This window comes from Delphinapterus leucas, chromosome 12 (assembly GCF_059928025.1).
Source record: "Delphinapterus leucas isolate spDelLeu-1000000601 "Yukka" chromosome 12, BTC_Dleu_Yukka2, whole genome shotgun sequence".
In the NCBI taxonomy this organism is placed as follows: domain Eukaryota; kingdom Metazoa; phylum Chordata; class Mammalia; order Artiodactyla; family Monodontidae; genus Delphinapterus; species Delphinapterus leucas.
Window position 1 is genome coordinate 38461633 of NC_143140.1, and position 16542 is coordinate 38478174.

Here is a 16542-nt window from a genome sequence, read left to right on the forward strand (position 1 = left end):
GTCCTAAGTCAAAGGCATTATCTTTCAGTCTGCATTCTAATTATTACAAGTATACTCTCCCTCCTAAGGTCTCTAGCCATGGCTGAAAAGAAAATTCTTTGATAGGAAATTGCAGTTTCCACCTAGAGAGCCCAGCACTATTTCTGGGCTCAAACAATGAATGCTCTTAAAAGCATTCACAAATTTCAATTTTTTACTCAGAAAGTACTCTCAGATCCACAGATCCTGGACTGCCACATTGGCTACCTGCTAAACGTGTCCTGACATTCATTCATTCTTTCCTTCATTCATCCAGCAGTTATTTATTGCCCACCAACAGTGCCCAGCTGAGCCTCATAACTGAAACTGTACCTTTATTATTCTCCCCCATATGATTATGTCTCCCAAATCAACTCTAGCTGCTAATTATTCATTTGCTTTTCCCATGACATAAGTGCTATGTCACCATGCAGGGTCTATAAAAGTCCAGTCAAAAGCAAACAAACATTAGAGTTCAGTCCTCTGTGCTGCTTCGTCACAATCAGGTAAATGGACAGCTTCTTTAAGACCCCTTTGTAACAGTCTGAACTATCAATACCACCGACACCCCCATCCTGCGGCCTGTTTCCCCAGCCTGAGCCCGAGGGTGAGTTAGAGACAAGAGAAGAAATTCAGATCCAGCCTCAACCCACCCCCAACGCCCACACACAAGGAGCTGCCACCTCAACTTTCCTTAATAACCCTTAGTTCCGGTCCACCTGACAAAAGCTGCTTTCCAAAAGCATCATATTGCAATCTTACGTTGTGACCAGGAGAAGCTTGAGAACCACAAGACATGGAGCATAAAACTGCAGAAAAATGACTTCCCTGGTGGCACAGTGGTTAAGAATCCCTGCCAATGCAGGGGACACGGGTTCAAGCCCTGGTCCCAGAAGATCCTACATACCGTGGAGCAACTAATAAGCCCGTGTGCCACAACTACTGAGCCTGCACTCTAGAGCCCGCGAGCCACAACTACTGAGCCCGCATGCCACAACTACTGAAGCCTGCGTGCCTAGAGCCCGTGCTCCGCAACAAGAGAAGCCACCGCAATGAGAAGCCCGTGCACTGCAATGAAGAGTAGCCCCCGCTCGCTGCAACTAGAGAAAGCCCGCGTGCAGCAACGAAGACCCAACACAGCCAAAAGTAAATAGATAAATAATTTTTTTTTTTAATGCAGAAAAAGTCTGGCAACAACCTAAGCCACACTCCCCAAAGAGAGCAGCTCCCGTGCTGCAGCTACAAGACCCCTAATCTATTTCTTACCGAGCCCGGCTTCCTGCTCTGGAGTCCCAGCTCTCTGAGACCAGCTCTCTTATAATAAAGTCCAATATGTGACAAACCCACTGCTAACATCATACTCAACAGTGAAAAGCTGAAAGCATTTCCCCTAAGATCAGGAACAAGGCAAGGATAACCACTCTTACCACTTTTATTCAACAAAGCATTGGAAGTCCTAGCCACAGCAATCAGAGAAGAAAAAGAAATAAAAGAAATCCAAATTGGAAAGGAAGAAGTAAAACTGTCATTGTCTGCAGATGACATGATATTATACATGGAAAATCCTAAAGATGCCACCAGAAAACTACTAGAGTTCACCAGTGAATTCGGTAAAGTTGCAGGATACAAAATTAATATACCGCATCACCACTTCTGCTCCATAGCAAGGTTTTTCAGTCTGGAGGGATGGAACCCCAAAGGCATTTCTGATTAAAAATGGGTTAGAGATTTTCTATTACTAATCACAAAGCCAGTTTTAGTCTTCTATATATTATTTAACTAAAGAACTAAGTGATCAGTTGAATATCTATGCATTTAAAAAACGAAATTATTTACAACCTGAAAAATAAACAAATAAATTTTAAATGATTTTATTTTTCAGTTCAATAGCAAAATACAATCATTCTGAAAAATTATACCACATTGTAACTATACACGCTGAAAAGGGTGACATGAAGCACATGTGGCAAGTGACTCACTTTGCTGCCTTTGAAAGGAAGCACTACTTTGCATCCCTTTCCTCTTTAATAAATAGCCAAAATCACACATTGGTGTTTATTAAAATAACCAATAGATTTGCCTCTTTTTTTTTTGCGGTACGCGGGCCTCTCACTGCTATGGCCTCTCCCCCCACGGAGCACAGGCTCCGGACGCGCAGGCCCAGCGGCCATGGCTCACGGGCCCAGCCGCTCCGCGTCATGTGGGATCTTCCCGGATCGGGGCACAAACCCGCGCCCCCTGCATCGGCCAGCAGCCTCCCAACCACTGCGCCACCAGGGAAGCCCAGATTTGGCTCTTTGACATGTGCCAACCCAATGGCAACAAAGACTCTGAAAAATAAAGACTCCCCAAGCCATTTTCATGACTCAACAAAAGGCTTCAGACCAGGAGGGGAAAGTGCATTTCACTTTATATTAATCAAGTATAGTTGGCTGGAAATCAGCTTGTTTTTCTCACTTTCATTTACAAATTCCACTTTATTACTTGGTTCTTTCAATAACAGCTCCTAAAAAAGAGACCTTTTCTCCTCAAGTACTTGTACACTTCAGCCTGGAGTTTTAACACATCTCTGTTGGGAGCCAGCCTCCTCAGGATGGGGGTGACTTCAACTCACAAAGCCCAGGAAATGGACATCAATGATGAGACTCCATAGTTTGTGCTGCTCTCAGCCTCCAAGATCAGCATCATAAAACAGCTTGTAAAATTACCTTGGAGATTACATTTTAACTTGCCAGTTAAAGTTCTGGCAACTTCAGACAATGCTTTAAAGGAGTCATCCTGACATAACATAACACACACTCCACTTTAAGTCTCAGCTCCCAAGGAACTGCAGGGTAGCTGTTGGGCCAGGAAATAGCAGGGGACTAGAGTCAGACAGCCTGGATTTGATTCCTGCCTCCACTTTTTACGACTGGCGCAGCTGTGGACAAGTCACTCAACCTTCCTGTGCCTCGGTTTCCTCATCAGCCAAATGGGTGCTGTTCCTTTATACCAGATTCCATCCTCTATTCTTACTTTAATCTCACCCTAATGGCCACAGCTGGGGATCTCTATGCTAATGAGGGATACAGCTACATATTTCTTATGTTCATTCTGTCTTATTCTCCTTCCACTTCATGTGCATACCTGTAGACTCAGGATTAATAATAGGACAGAAATATGAGCGAGGCAGAGCGCAAAACAGAGTTTTACTGGTGAATCTTAGTCAGCTTTTATGGCATCAAATGTGATACCAGCCACACACAATTGCATGGTATAGAATACTTAATAATAGAGGAAAATATGTGCAATATATTCAACAGGGAAAAGACAGGTTGGAAGATTATATATGTGTGTGTACACAAATACACACACATATATAATACAGGTAATCATATATAAGATTCAAAATTATGCATAAAAATATTGGAAAGGTACACACCAAAATGGTAACTGTGGTTAGCAGTACATTATAAGATTAAGGACTTAATCTTCCTTCTCTATGCTTTTCTGAACCTTACCAAATTTCTTTTTTTAAAATACTTTTCTGATATTTTTATTTTTTAAAACTTTTTTGTTATAAATTTATTATTTATTTATTTATTTTTGGCTGTGTTGGGTCTTCGTTGCTACGCACGGGCTTTCTCTAGTTGCTGTGAACATGGGCTCCTCTTCATTGCGGTGTGCGGGCTTCTCACTGCGGTGGCTTCTCTTGTGGAACACAGGCTCTAGGCATGCGGGCTTCAGTAGTTGTATCACGTGGGCTTCAGTAGTTGTGGCTCGCGGGCTCTAGAGCGCAGGCTCAGTAGTTGCGGCACACGGACTTAGTTGCTCTGCGGCATGTGGGACCTTCCTGGACCAGGGCTTGAACCTGTGTCCCCTGCACTGGCAGGCGGATTCTTAACCACTGCACCACCAGGGAAGTCCCTCAAATTTCTATAATTAACTAATAAATTTAAAAATCAGAAAAAAGGTTTTCTTCACAAACATTTTTTTCCCCAGAAAACAATGTTCCTAGTGAACTTGTATTACATACAAAATCTGTAAAAGTGATAACGGTCATAGCTAATACTTATTTGGCATTTATTATGTGCCAGACATCGTAGTAAGTATATTGCATAAATTAGCACCTTTAGTCCTCACACTCTCTAGCTTCCGACCCCCATTTTACAGGTGAAAAAAACAAGTTATTCATGTGAAGTTGCACAGCTGGCAAGTGGTGGAGCCCAAGGTCTGAGCCCAGGGATCTGACTCCAGAACTCCCTCCTGTGCGGCCACAAGGCTGCCTGCCTCCACCCACACTGCTTCCCAAAACCTAACATTTGTTTTTAATTTTTACATCTTTCATGCTCTTCAGACTCTTACCCTTTGGGGCGGAGGATGGAAATAGACAATGTGTGTCCTTCTTGCCTGAGGTGACAATCAAGCACCCACTACATGGAGGGTATCTCTGCTTTAAACAGAGGGGTCGGGCTTCCCTGGTGGCACAGTGGTTAAGAATCTGCCTGCCAATGCAGGGGACACGGGTTCAAGCCCTGGTCCAGGAAGATCCCACATGCTGCGGAGCAACTAAGCCCGTGGGCCACAACAACTGAGCCTGCGCTCTAGAGCCCCCGAGCCACAACTACTGAGTGCACATGCCACAACTACTGAAGCCCATGCACCTAGAGCCCGTGCTCCGAATCAAGAGAAGCCACCGCAATGAGAAGCCTGCACACCGCAAGGAAGAGTAGCCCATGCTCACCACAACTAGAGAAAGCCCACACGCAGCAACAAAGACCCAACTCAGCCGTAAATAAATAAATGTATTAAAAAAAAAAAAAAAGAGGGGTCAGGGGACCACACAGAACTAAACAGAGACTGGCACTGACCACTAGGCGACCCCCTTATCAGCTCTCACAGCACCTTGAACCTCTCCTTCCTGAATTTCCTCTCCTCCTTGTACTTTAACTTGCTTGCTGTTTGATTGCTTCCAACATGCCACGCACCGTTCTGAGCACTTTACATGTATTACTTTTCTTCTCGTAGTGATTGTCCCCATTTCAGACATAAGGAAACTGAGGCCTAGAGAAGTTAAGAAATGTGCCCAGGGTCTCAGAGCTAGTTAGTGAGGAAGCTGGGGTCTGCCTCTGGTTCTTGGGTCATCACTCTCGAATGAGTCAATCAATCATCAATCAATCAAGGTACACCCTCCATTTTCTAAAAATCCTCTCTCTTATTAGGATTGTTTATTTTTATTTCTCTAGATACTAAATATTTCTGACAAATTCTATTTCTAATATTTTAAATTTTTATTGCCATTGTGAATGGATTTTTTTAATTATATTTTCTAATTGCTTACTTGGCGTACTCAAGAAAACTATAGATGTCTGCATGCTTGTAACCTTTGCAGACTTACTGGACACTCCCATTAGCTGTTATAACTTTAGTTGATTCTCCATTATTTTAGCCACTTAATCTCTTAATTTCAGTAAATAATAATTCTGACTCCTCCTTTCTGACATGAAGATATCATTTTTTCATGTTGTCCAACTATGTTGTCAGGCTCTCCCACCTCCGTGTTTCCTGTATGATAAAGTATACATCTCTGAGCATGATAATTATTACCCTTTATAATATGGCCCCAACTACCTTTTGATCTTCATTTCAACCATGATCCCAAAATGCCCCTCACCCAGGACTCCTTTTCTCGTGATTTGCCTGGGAGACCCTTCCTTATTTTCTGCATGGGGACAACTGTTTACTTTCTTGAGCCAACACAGCTGCTGCCACCTCTCCTAGAGCCCTGCACGGCTCTCCTGCCTCTTTGCCCCTGGGAGCACAGACCTCTATCACAGGCCCTACCGCAGCCCGACTCGTGCACTTGTGCATGGTAACCACTTCTTCAATGGAGGGTCAGATCGTAAAAACTGTAGGCTATCCAGGCCACATTTGATCTCTGTTGGATTTTTTCCTTACATTTTTTTTTTTTGCGGTACGCGGGCCTCTCACCGTTGTGGCCTCTCCCGTTGCGGAGCACAGGCTCCGGACGCGCAGGCTCAGCGGCCATGGCTCACGGGCCCAGCCGCTCCGCGGCATGTGGGATCTTCCCGGACCGGGGCATGAACCCGCATCCCTTGCATCGGCAGGCGGACTCTCAACCACTGCGCCACCAGGGAAGCCCTTCCTTACATTTTAATAATGTAAAAATGATTCTTAGCTCACAGGCCATTTAAAAAAAACAAAACAACAACAACAATAGGCCACCAGCTATGGGCTGTAATTTGCCTGCTCCTGGCTTATAGGTTCATCCCTCCCACTCGACTATAGGCACTTGAGAGCGGGAACAAGCTCTAACTCATCTTTATAATCAATCTCCCAGCTCCTGGCACATAGAAGGTGTCAAATCACTGAAGTCAGTTGAACTGAAACAGCAATAACTAATTTATCCTAATGAGTCAAATACATCCCTGGACAATTTCCCCAAATCTTGAAATAGTTCAATAAAAAGTCATTTTGCATTTTGAGTCTCTTAGGCAGCTGGACATTAAAAGTAAGCTATACAGGGCTTCCCTGGTGGCGCAGCGGTTGAGAGTCCGCCGGCCGATGCAGGGGACACGGGTTCGTGCCCTGGTCCAGGAAGATCCCACATGCCGCGGAGCAGCTGGGCCCATGAGCCATGGCCGCTGAGCCTGCGCGTCCGGAGCCTGTGCTCTGCAACGGGAGAGGCCACAGCAGTGAGAGGCCCGCGTACCGCAGAAAAAAAAAAAAAAAAAGTAAGCTATAACCCTGGGTGAAGGGAGAAATAGCTGCTTTCTGCCTCATTTAGTAAGAAAAACTATGATGTTCAGCCCCAGAGCCTCTCCCTCCCCAAATGCAGAAAAAGTGCTTCTCCTGTGATAGAGTTCAAAGCTAGACTGCTCCCTGGGCCCCCATACAGAATATAACTCTAGTAAAATCCAGCTTTGCAAGTAACCCACTCAGTTTCTCATCCTAGAAAATCACCTGGACTTGGGATGCTGTTGTGAATACTTGCCACTGACAGCCTAGCTATCAGTGATTCATTTGTCTCCCATCTCACCATCACTGGGGTGGAAGCATTCTTCTGAGTCATTAAATACCAGAGGGACACTGGCGTTATCGTTATTATTGCTATCACCCTGCCCCCAGGTTCTCCCAACCAAAAATGCTCTATAGAAGGGAGACGATCACCCCACTCTAGTTAAGGAACGAACACTGTTGTTAGAGATGAGCTGTCATCACTTCAGGGTCTCCACTCTTGGCTTTCTGGGGCTCCCAACAGCGTGAGTTGGGAAGGAAGCCAGGAGCAGATAGTGCCGCTGCTAGGAGGAAATGGCCCTCTGTGCACCTGCTCTGTGTGAGGCCGAGAGTCCGATACTAAGTTTCCAAAGGAACGAGGCAAACTCGAGGCAAATTCCATTCATACCTACATCAGGCAGGCCCACTTGGGCCCAGGGAGGCAAAGCACCAGGAGGTCCAGACAGCGTCAACCTCCAAGCCAGGCAGGGCTCCTGAGTGTCTATTTAGGGCAGGAGCCCAGCGGCGTCAAACCCCCCACATGACAAGGCTGGCCAAGAGCTGGATGCCCTGTTGGGCTCTCCCCCTGCAGGCCAGGTTCAGGGGAGGACTCCAGGTCCAGTAAGTGGAGCGAAGAGCATGAAGAAGCCCATGAGAGTGGGCCACCCTGCACAGGGGTGGTTACACCCAGCACAGCCCCCCGTTCCTCGGCACCAGGTAGGTTTCAACAAAACAAATCCCAAACCCCACTTCCTGGAGGAGGTGAAGTACCTAGTGTGCTCCAGAATGGATAATGAGGGTACTGAGAGGGGGTCAGTGAAAACTCACTGACAAAATCAGCAGCCCCAAAGGACTAGGTCCTATGACCTTGGCTCCATATACGTTAGTTGTTTCCAGGAGAGGCCGTCATTCCACACACTGAAGCTCCTGAATTCGAATGATCTGCTTGTGACCTGTCAGAGCTGAGACGCAAACTCTGTCCAGTACAAAGTCACATCAGCCCAGCCACCTCCAGCCGACCAGGTGAGCAAGGGAGTGTCACTCGGCTAAGCATCCTCACCCACCCACGAACAGATGCCGCTCTGTGCTTCTCTCTGAGAGGCTTCCCAACACAGCTAAACCCACTGGGTGCAGTAAATACAAAATCAGAAGAGTTAAAACATGCTAATAAGAGGACGACTCGGATTACAAAGGGAAATGAAAGAGGTGAGAAAATGTCAAATGTTGCACGTGTACTCGGGCTGGGTCAGCATCTCTCTTAGCTTGATGTTGACAGTACCCAGTCGCATCTTCTGAGCAGATGTGTTTATAAACAGCCTTTTACCCTGACCTGTTTATAAACAGAAGAGCTTCCTTGCTCAAAATCCCCCTTGGCTCACGACACATTCAGAAATGCCAGCATCACTTACAGCTAGTTAGTAATGCTACACCACGTTCCACGTTCTCTTTACACGAGGCAACGCCACACTAGAAACAGTCATGCTCTAGTGATTAAAAAGAGAGACAAGTGGGCTTCCCTGGTGGCGCAGTGGTTGAGAGTCCGCCTGCCGATGCAGGGGACACGGGTTCGTGCCCCAGTCCGGGAGGATCCCACATGCCGCGGAGCGGCTGGGCCCGTGAGCCATGGCCGCTGAGCCTGCGCGTCTGGAGCCTCTGCTCCGCAATGGGAGAGGCCACAACAGTGAAAGGCCCGCATACCACAAAAAAAAAAAAAAAAAGAGAGAGACATGTGCTCCTGAAAATTAGGGGACTTGATTAAATGGTGCGACTGCAACCTACATGTGGAAGCAAAGAAACGAACAAAAATAAAACTTTAAGTCAGTAAACTAACAGTGCTTTACTAATCATGCAAAAAGTAAGGATAGAAAATATAGAATAGAAGACATGGTACGTTACCCAGAAGCCCTGCTAAAGACCGCATGTCCTTCTCCATCAGCATGTAAATCTCCTCCTCTGAGAAGCGGCCAATGCCGTGGCCGTGCATCTCGCGTTTCACGATTCCTTTCGTTATGTGGCACACGACCCACCTCAGCAGGTTACTGAAGGGACCGCCACCACTAAGAGAGAGCATCTTCCGGGTCTCATTGAGATTGTCCACCCACTGGCAATAAGCTAAGGTCCTGCAATTGCGTGGAAACAAGTTACTACTGTGCGTTAGGTACATAGCAGGTCCACAGAGTCAAGTTCCAGTGAGGGGTTGGGAATTTAGCACACTCTGGAGGACTGAATCATTGCAGCTTTTCCAAAGAGCAGTCTGCACGGCAGCTATTACAACAGACTCTAGTCCATGCCTGGACTTAGGGCCTGAGGGAGAAACAGTGACAAACGCAGACAGCTTGCCATGCTACCATCCCACCGAACTGCAGCTGCCCACAGATCCCCCAGCCCCCAAGGCCATGCTTCTGCTTTCTCTCAGCCAGCCCCACAGAAAACAAGTAGACACCCACTTTAAAAGGCTTTTAGACAAGACAGTGAGTACCTACGTGGCGGGGTGGGGGGCATCGGGAAGGAGGCAGCAAGGACTGGGGTGCTGGCTTCATTCTTTCTTGATCAAAGTAATGGTTATAAAGGTCTGTGCTCTGTGGGGTTTTTTTTTAAATTTTTACAGTGATTTACAATGTTGTGTTAGTTTCAGGTGTACAGCAAAGTGATTCCGTTTTATAAATATATATATATGTACTTATATACATGTATTCTTTTTTTACATTCTCTTCCATTATAGGTTATTACAAGATATTGAATTTAGTTCCCTGTGCTATACAGTGGGTCCTTGTTGGTTATCTATTTTATATATAGTAGTGTGTGTATTTTAATGCCAAACTCCTAATTTATCCCTCCTCCCCTTTGATAATCATAAATTTGTTTTCTATGTCTGTGAGTCTATTTCTGTTTTGTAAATAAGTTCATTTGTATCATTTTTTTTAGATTTCACATATAAGCGATATCACATGATACTTGTCTTTCTCTGTCTGGTTTAGTTCACTTGGTGTGATAATCTCTAGGTCCATCCATGTTACTGCAAATGGCATTATTCTTTTTTATGCTCTGTGTTAATTAATTAAGCTGCACATTTTTGTCTTATACACTTTGTGTATGCATTTTATATTTCCTGATATGAAAGGATTTTTTAAAGAGAAATCTTTTTGCCTTTTTGACAGGATCAGGGAATAGGTATAGCTGTCTATGTTTACTATAAACCATATAAATTATAAATAGTACATAAATGATTCATTCTCCAGAAAGGCAGCTCTCTGCTTTGGTTTGCTCTCCAGGGCCCTAGAGTGCGCATGAACACCAAAGGAACTTGGTTGGATCAGTCTTCCCATCTGGGTGGTGCTCATGGCAAACACCCACCCGTCCAGGGGCTCCTGCGTAGTATGTGTGGACAGCTAAGCAGCTATTCACTGCTCATGTGCTATGCTGGTTGCAATACCCAGGCCTTTGCTGAGTTTGTTCTCTGAACCTGGGCAATCGTAGGAATGTTTTTATGGTTCATAGTGTTGGTAGATAGAAATTAAAAGGTTTTCCTACTGAAGGCTAAGAAAAACATAGCTGTAGGCGTACAGGCAGAAGATGTTTTAGCTTTTCCTCACAGTGAGCAATAAAAGCTGTACTGGAGTCATCCCTACTCCCACTGTTGGTTGATACAGCAGTAATGGTCACTTGGAAAACATCAGAGGAATGAAAATATTTTTTACAGAGAGAACGCAAGGGTTGATAGCCAACTGTAGCTACTTTCCACCTCAAGAAAAAGAAACAAAAGCAGAAAATAAGGCCCTGAAATTTTGATCATTTTATATAGTTCTATTCTTTTCAGTGCTCTTTCCTGAGTATGAAAATAAGAAAAAAAAAAAAAGATTTCTCTCATCTTTTTAAGCCTTCCTGATTTTTACTGAAAAGTCCCACAACCAATTTCAACATACTCTGTACTACAACCACAACTCTTCTTTATTAGCTTTTTAAAAGATGCTTACAAATCTTGTTAGAAATATTTGTGTACCTCTTTTTGTAAGGATCTCAAAATAAAGTATTGAGGAGGAAAGAAATTTTGACTGAGAAGAGGAAAAAGTACATTGCAATGGTGATTAATATGTAGATTAATTAATATGTAGAAAAAGTACATTGCAATGGTGATTAATTAATGTGTTAATTAATATGTTATTAATATTAATATATCTTATATATTAATATTAATTAATATTAATGTGTATATTAATATTAATTAATATTAGTATGTATATTTTATATGTTGATATTAATTAATATTAATGTGTATATTTTATGTATTTATATTAATAGGTATATTTTATATGTTAATATTAATTAATATTAATATGCATATTTTATATATTAATTAATATATAAAAGATTTCATTTATTCTAATAGATTCTTTATACACATGCAAACAAAACATTTTTCTATTTCCTCTTCTTTTTATACCTGCAGTCATGAGGGTGTCAATTTTCAAATTTCTTCGGAATAATCAGCACTTTGATTCTAACTGTACTAGATCTAAATTCACAATAAAAGGCCTCTACCATCCTTGATTATTTTGGAAGTCAGTGATCTGAGAATAAAACTAAATTATCCTAAGTTAAGTATGACCAGGTAATGATAGCATCCAGGAAGCATCTAAAGCATAAAAGTGAGGAATATGGTGGCTCTAAACGGACAGGTTGATGTGAAAAAGAATACATTCTTTGTAGACAAATTGCACGGGCTTTATCACAAGCACAACTGATCTTGAAGAATGAGCAGAAGTTCAGCAGCATGAAGCAGAGGCAGAGGCATGTGCACGAAGAGCCCTGGCTGCTCTATGAACTGCAAGAACTTCAGGACAGGCGGTGGGGTCCGGGATGCCTGAGGGAGCTTGTAAGAGTTGAAGCTAGAAGGGTGGGCAAGAATTGGGTCAGGAGGGGTCTGATGCAAAGGGTGCTAAGATTTATTCAGAAAGCAAAGTTTAACCACCAAAAGGTTTTAAGCAGACAAGAAACATAATCAGATGTGTGGCAAGGTGAGGAAAGGACCGGAAGTGGAGAAACCACAGAGGAAGTCATCTCCCAGGCTGATGGTTGGAGTGGATGGTAACCAGTACCAGCATACACGAGGTGGGACAGATTTAGGTGACCAAAGATGAATTAACCTGTTGCATCTGAAGGTTCCATGGAACCTCCAAGGGAGGATGTCCCGAAGGTTGCGAATTCACAAGATAGGTTTAGACTCAAGAGAAAGAATTTATGGGCAGGGGCATGGCAGTGGCAGTTTCAAGGCTGTGAGAGGAGCTGAGGTCACCTAAGAAAGTTTCTAGTATAAGGAGTGGTTTGGGAGAAACCTAGTTCAAGGGTAAGTGAGAAGACCAGAAGGCCAGGCTGGAAGGGCCAGCTTGGAGAGAAGTAGGGACACCGCTCTCTGTGAGATGGAGATGTGAGGGGCTGCAGAGAGGTTCCAGGTTCCCGCCTGATGAACTTGGTCTCCTCTGAGAGCAGGAAATGAGGGCGCAGGCAGAAGACGAGGACGGAGCACTGAGAAGAGAGTCTGAGAAGACCAACGGGTTAGAGGAGCAGGCGGGGAGGGAGGAGGCAGCTGCAGTCTGGGCCACACAGCTGAGCACGGACGAGAAACGCCTCCCGGCCCCGATGCAATGGGGTAAGGTTCTCCACCTGCGTTAGCAGGTCAGATGCAGGGCAGAGAAGAAACACTGGGTTGATTCAGAATTTTGCAGCTAAAAGTAACCTCAGAAACTGTCTGGCCTTCTTCCCTTCTCTTTCCCACCCTGCTCTCTATTTCTTTCCTCTCTTTCACTCCCTGTGCCCCAAATTACAGACCAGTATCAGGGAAGAGAAGCAAATGAGGGCCAGGCAGGCTCTTCCAGGGTCAAGCCCCATAAAGTGTGTATAAACGACAATGTCAGGTCAACTTCTACAGGTCAAAGACATCACTCATGCATGCTTCCATATCATAACAACCACTAATCCATGTCCTCCCACACCCAAGCTTCCTGAAAACTCTCCACGTGGTGGGTCTTCCATCCCCACCACTCCACCGAGACCACTCTCGTCCAAGTCAACAATCCCTTCTTATTGCAAAGTTCACATACATTTTCTTTCCATCTTTATCTCTCTTAAACTCTCCGCAGCAGCCAACACCATCATCCTCTTAGAATTCTCCCTTAGCTTACGTCTCTACTGCTTTATCTCTCACCTCTTCCATGTTGCCAAGATTTTTCTCTTTATTCCTTCCACCTTCTTACACGTCACTCATAGGGTGATCTGATTTTCACACTCATGATTTCAAAGTGAGGACTGCCCATGAGACCTCTGCCCTGAGGTCCACGGATCCATGTGAAGGAGCCTCGGGAGCTCAAACCAACATTTCCAAAGTTGGATTCACCCTCTTCCTTTCCTCCAGTTCTGCTACTCTTCACCCAAACCAGAAAGAACCCCAGGAGTTCCTGTTCACCGCTCCCCACGCCTCACTCCTGAGAGCCAGTCACCCTGTGGCTTTGCCCTTTTCTCCAACTCAGTTAACACTGCAGTGCAGGCTGCACCACTGCTCAACCCTGAGGGCAGTGGCCTCCTTGCAGGTCTCCTGACAGCCCCTCAAGGCCCTCCAGAAATCCATTTCCCCCGAGGCAGCCACAAAAAGCCTCCTAAAACACAAATCGAATGGCACCGCGCTGCCTCTCAGAGTCATCCATTAACTCCCCATAGCTGCTTAGCTTGGCACGCCAGCCTCCCACCCCTCCCGCAGCCGGACCCCAACACTTGCATCACCTCCCGTGCACCCACCACACAGAATTACACATGCCCCCCCAGACACCCCTTTCTTGGGGTGTCTCATCTTCCCCTCTCACCTGGCCCCTTCACCTGCCACCCTGATTGGCCCTAGATTCTGCTGTGGCACCATCTCCTCAGGAAGCTTTCCCCTCATTGCTCCGGCAGGTGCTGGTTGCCTGGCCTCGGTTCTTCAAACTCTCCCCCGGCGCTGGCCACTATGCAAGCTGGGGGCCTCCCTCCCCTGTGAGCCACCTGAGGACAGGGACGGCATCTCATCACCTTGCTTCCCCGACCCCATCCAGCACAGTGCCAGCTACTGGTAGTCATCCATTCACTAAGTTTGCTGAAAGAATGAATTATCGATTGAATGAAAAGCCTTCACTTCTGAGCCAGCCTCTGCTAAGTAGTGTTTCTAAGGGCTGACAATATTTACACAGAGAAATGGAAAGAGAGATGTCTACGGAGAATGAAGAAGGGGCTGCCACCATTCTCTTCTAGGATCTGCCTCTTCACTCTCCACTGGGAAGAGGCCCACTGCACAAGGAATCATGAATTATTAACTGGAGAGGACGGGGAAGGCCAATTTGGAAACTAGACCAGGTGGAGCAATTAAAATAATTTCTCATTCTGAGAGCCTCTCTCAGGAAGTTGATATTCATTTTCGTTATCGCAACTGATGTATCTGGTCTCTCCTACAAAATGAGGTCAGAGAGGTTTTCTCTTTTTTCAATATTGATTATCTTAGAACAGAAGAGTAAACCCTGCTCAAACCTTTTTAAAGCAGATTAGGAAGGCAGGAAAGAAAAGCAGATCTCTGATGTTTTAATGACAATATCCCTCATTATAACCTAACATGAGGCCTGGCCCATAGCAGAAATGACTATTAGTACACACGTGAGAAACTGCAAACCATGGCAAACTACTGTTTGACAAATGAGTCTTAGCATATGGCCTTCCCAACCATGAGAACGCCTTTTTCTGGGTCATGCTACATCCTTGCCATCTTTCACTTGTACTCTAAATGCTCAAGGGTGCGAGAGCATGTGATATGCTTCTGTAATTTCACCACATTTCACAGGCATTAGATTAGCCTTTCCAAACAGGGGTCCTCACTACATCTAAAAGTAAGGGTGGAGGGGGACAAAAAAAGAAAGGAGAAGGGACCACATCAATTGAGCTGTAATCAGGGAGAAAGTGTCTCCTGGCTTTTAGAGAAGGAGATCTTGGGTAAGTCATTTTATTAAAGCATCCCAACTCTCCCATTCACCAAAAGCCAAAATCAAAATTTAAAGATTATGGCCAACCTAAAAATGAATTTGAATCCTCTATTCTAACACCTATATTTTTATGGGTAAAACTGTTATGGCTATAGATAGTTTGACAACGGTGCCCTGCACACGTCCCTATGGGGTTGGAAGGCGCGCAAGACACTCAGTAGTGTCCACAAGGGGGCAGTATGTCACACAGAAGCAGCTATAGCTTCTGTTACCAAAACTCAATTTCGTTCCAGTAATCAGACTTCGCTTTTACACCGGCTTCCCTGCATTAGATCTAACTTGAGCATCCAGTGGAACAAAGGGAATGAAAACCCATCTCCCTCATCTTCAGTAATAGCTGTATAATGCAAATGTATGGATTTCAAGTTCAGGAAAAACCACTTTATAGCTGAGTGTGCTTATTTGAACAGACCTAACTCAGAGCTTCAGAATTATGTGATGTTATATAATGACAGCCGTCCAATGTCTTCGCTTTTCAGAAAATCATATGTGAAGTGGAGTATTTTTAAAGTTTCAGACCAAAATAAACATATCTGAAAACTCCAGATAATTGAATCAACTGAGTCACAACAATTGATTCCACTTCTTCCACTTCTGTTAAGTACAAACATAACCTTAGAGCACGCTGATGGTCAGAATTTAACAAGCTCTCATGGAAAGCTCATACTCGTAATATTTTCTTACATATTGTGGTCAGTTCCCTATGCTGGCCCCCGGTTTCCACAGGTACACATTTTCTTACCATGGGTTGCACGGGCAGTGTGGGGCTGGGAGGCGGGGTGGGGGGGGGGTGTCTTTTCTCCCCTGGGATTTAGAGCTCTCAGGAAAGCCTGTTCGGGATCTCCCCAAAGCAAGAAGTTGGCTAAAGGTTTGGAAAGTTTATGAAACAGAGAAAGTTTGTTTTTCCTTCCACTACTAGAGACTAAAAGAAATTGGAGGAATTCGGATTTTTTTTTTGAAAGTTCACTGGATATTTATATCTCAGTCAAGACCTGACCTCCCACCTTCACTATCTGTTCCTCAAATTAACCCTTGAGACACAAACGAGAAACAGTAGCTAACCCAAAAAAAGTATTTTTTTAATTAAAAGAAGAAGAATCTACAAATGACCTAAGCAACTTCCCAAGCACTTGAGGGTTTGTAGTCTGTAAAATTAAGATTCTTCCCCACCAGGGTACCACCTCCCAACTCTCTCTCCCACCCCTCCCCACCATACCCCATCTCGTTAGCAGGGACCCTCTCATTAGGAAGAGAACGGAAGGGAAGAGCAGGAGATGAACCTCTACCAGAGAGTAAACATATATAAAATGTCACTAATACCCAGAGCAAGAAGCAGTGATGGGTGGTACTTGGGAATCTAGCTGGATCAAAATCTTTCTAACTTGAATATAAATTTTATGAACCACTACAGAAAACAAAGAGTGTAGAAAAATACCAACTTAAATGTAAGACTTCCGGCTTTTCAGGCAGCTGA

At 44.6% G+C, this 16542-nt stretch overlaps 1 protein-coding gene across 1 annotated transcript in view; it reads right to left on the reverse strand.

Annotated features, from left to right (window-relative positions):
- The window catches only part of FAXC (failed axon connections homolog, metaxin like GST domain containing), a 92540-nt gene that overhangs the window by 46072 nt on the left and 29926 nt on the right, over positions 1-16542 (reverse strand). The window contains exon 5 of the mRNA XM_089921888.1: positions 8911-9134. Within this exon, the coding sequence (XP_089778014.1) occupies positions 8911-9134 (224 nt within the window). The remainder of the gene's footprint in view (positions 1-8910; positions 9135-16542) is intronic.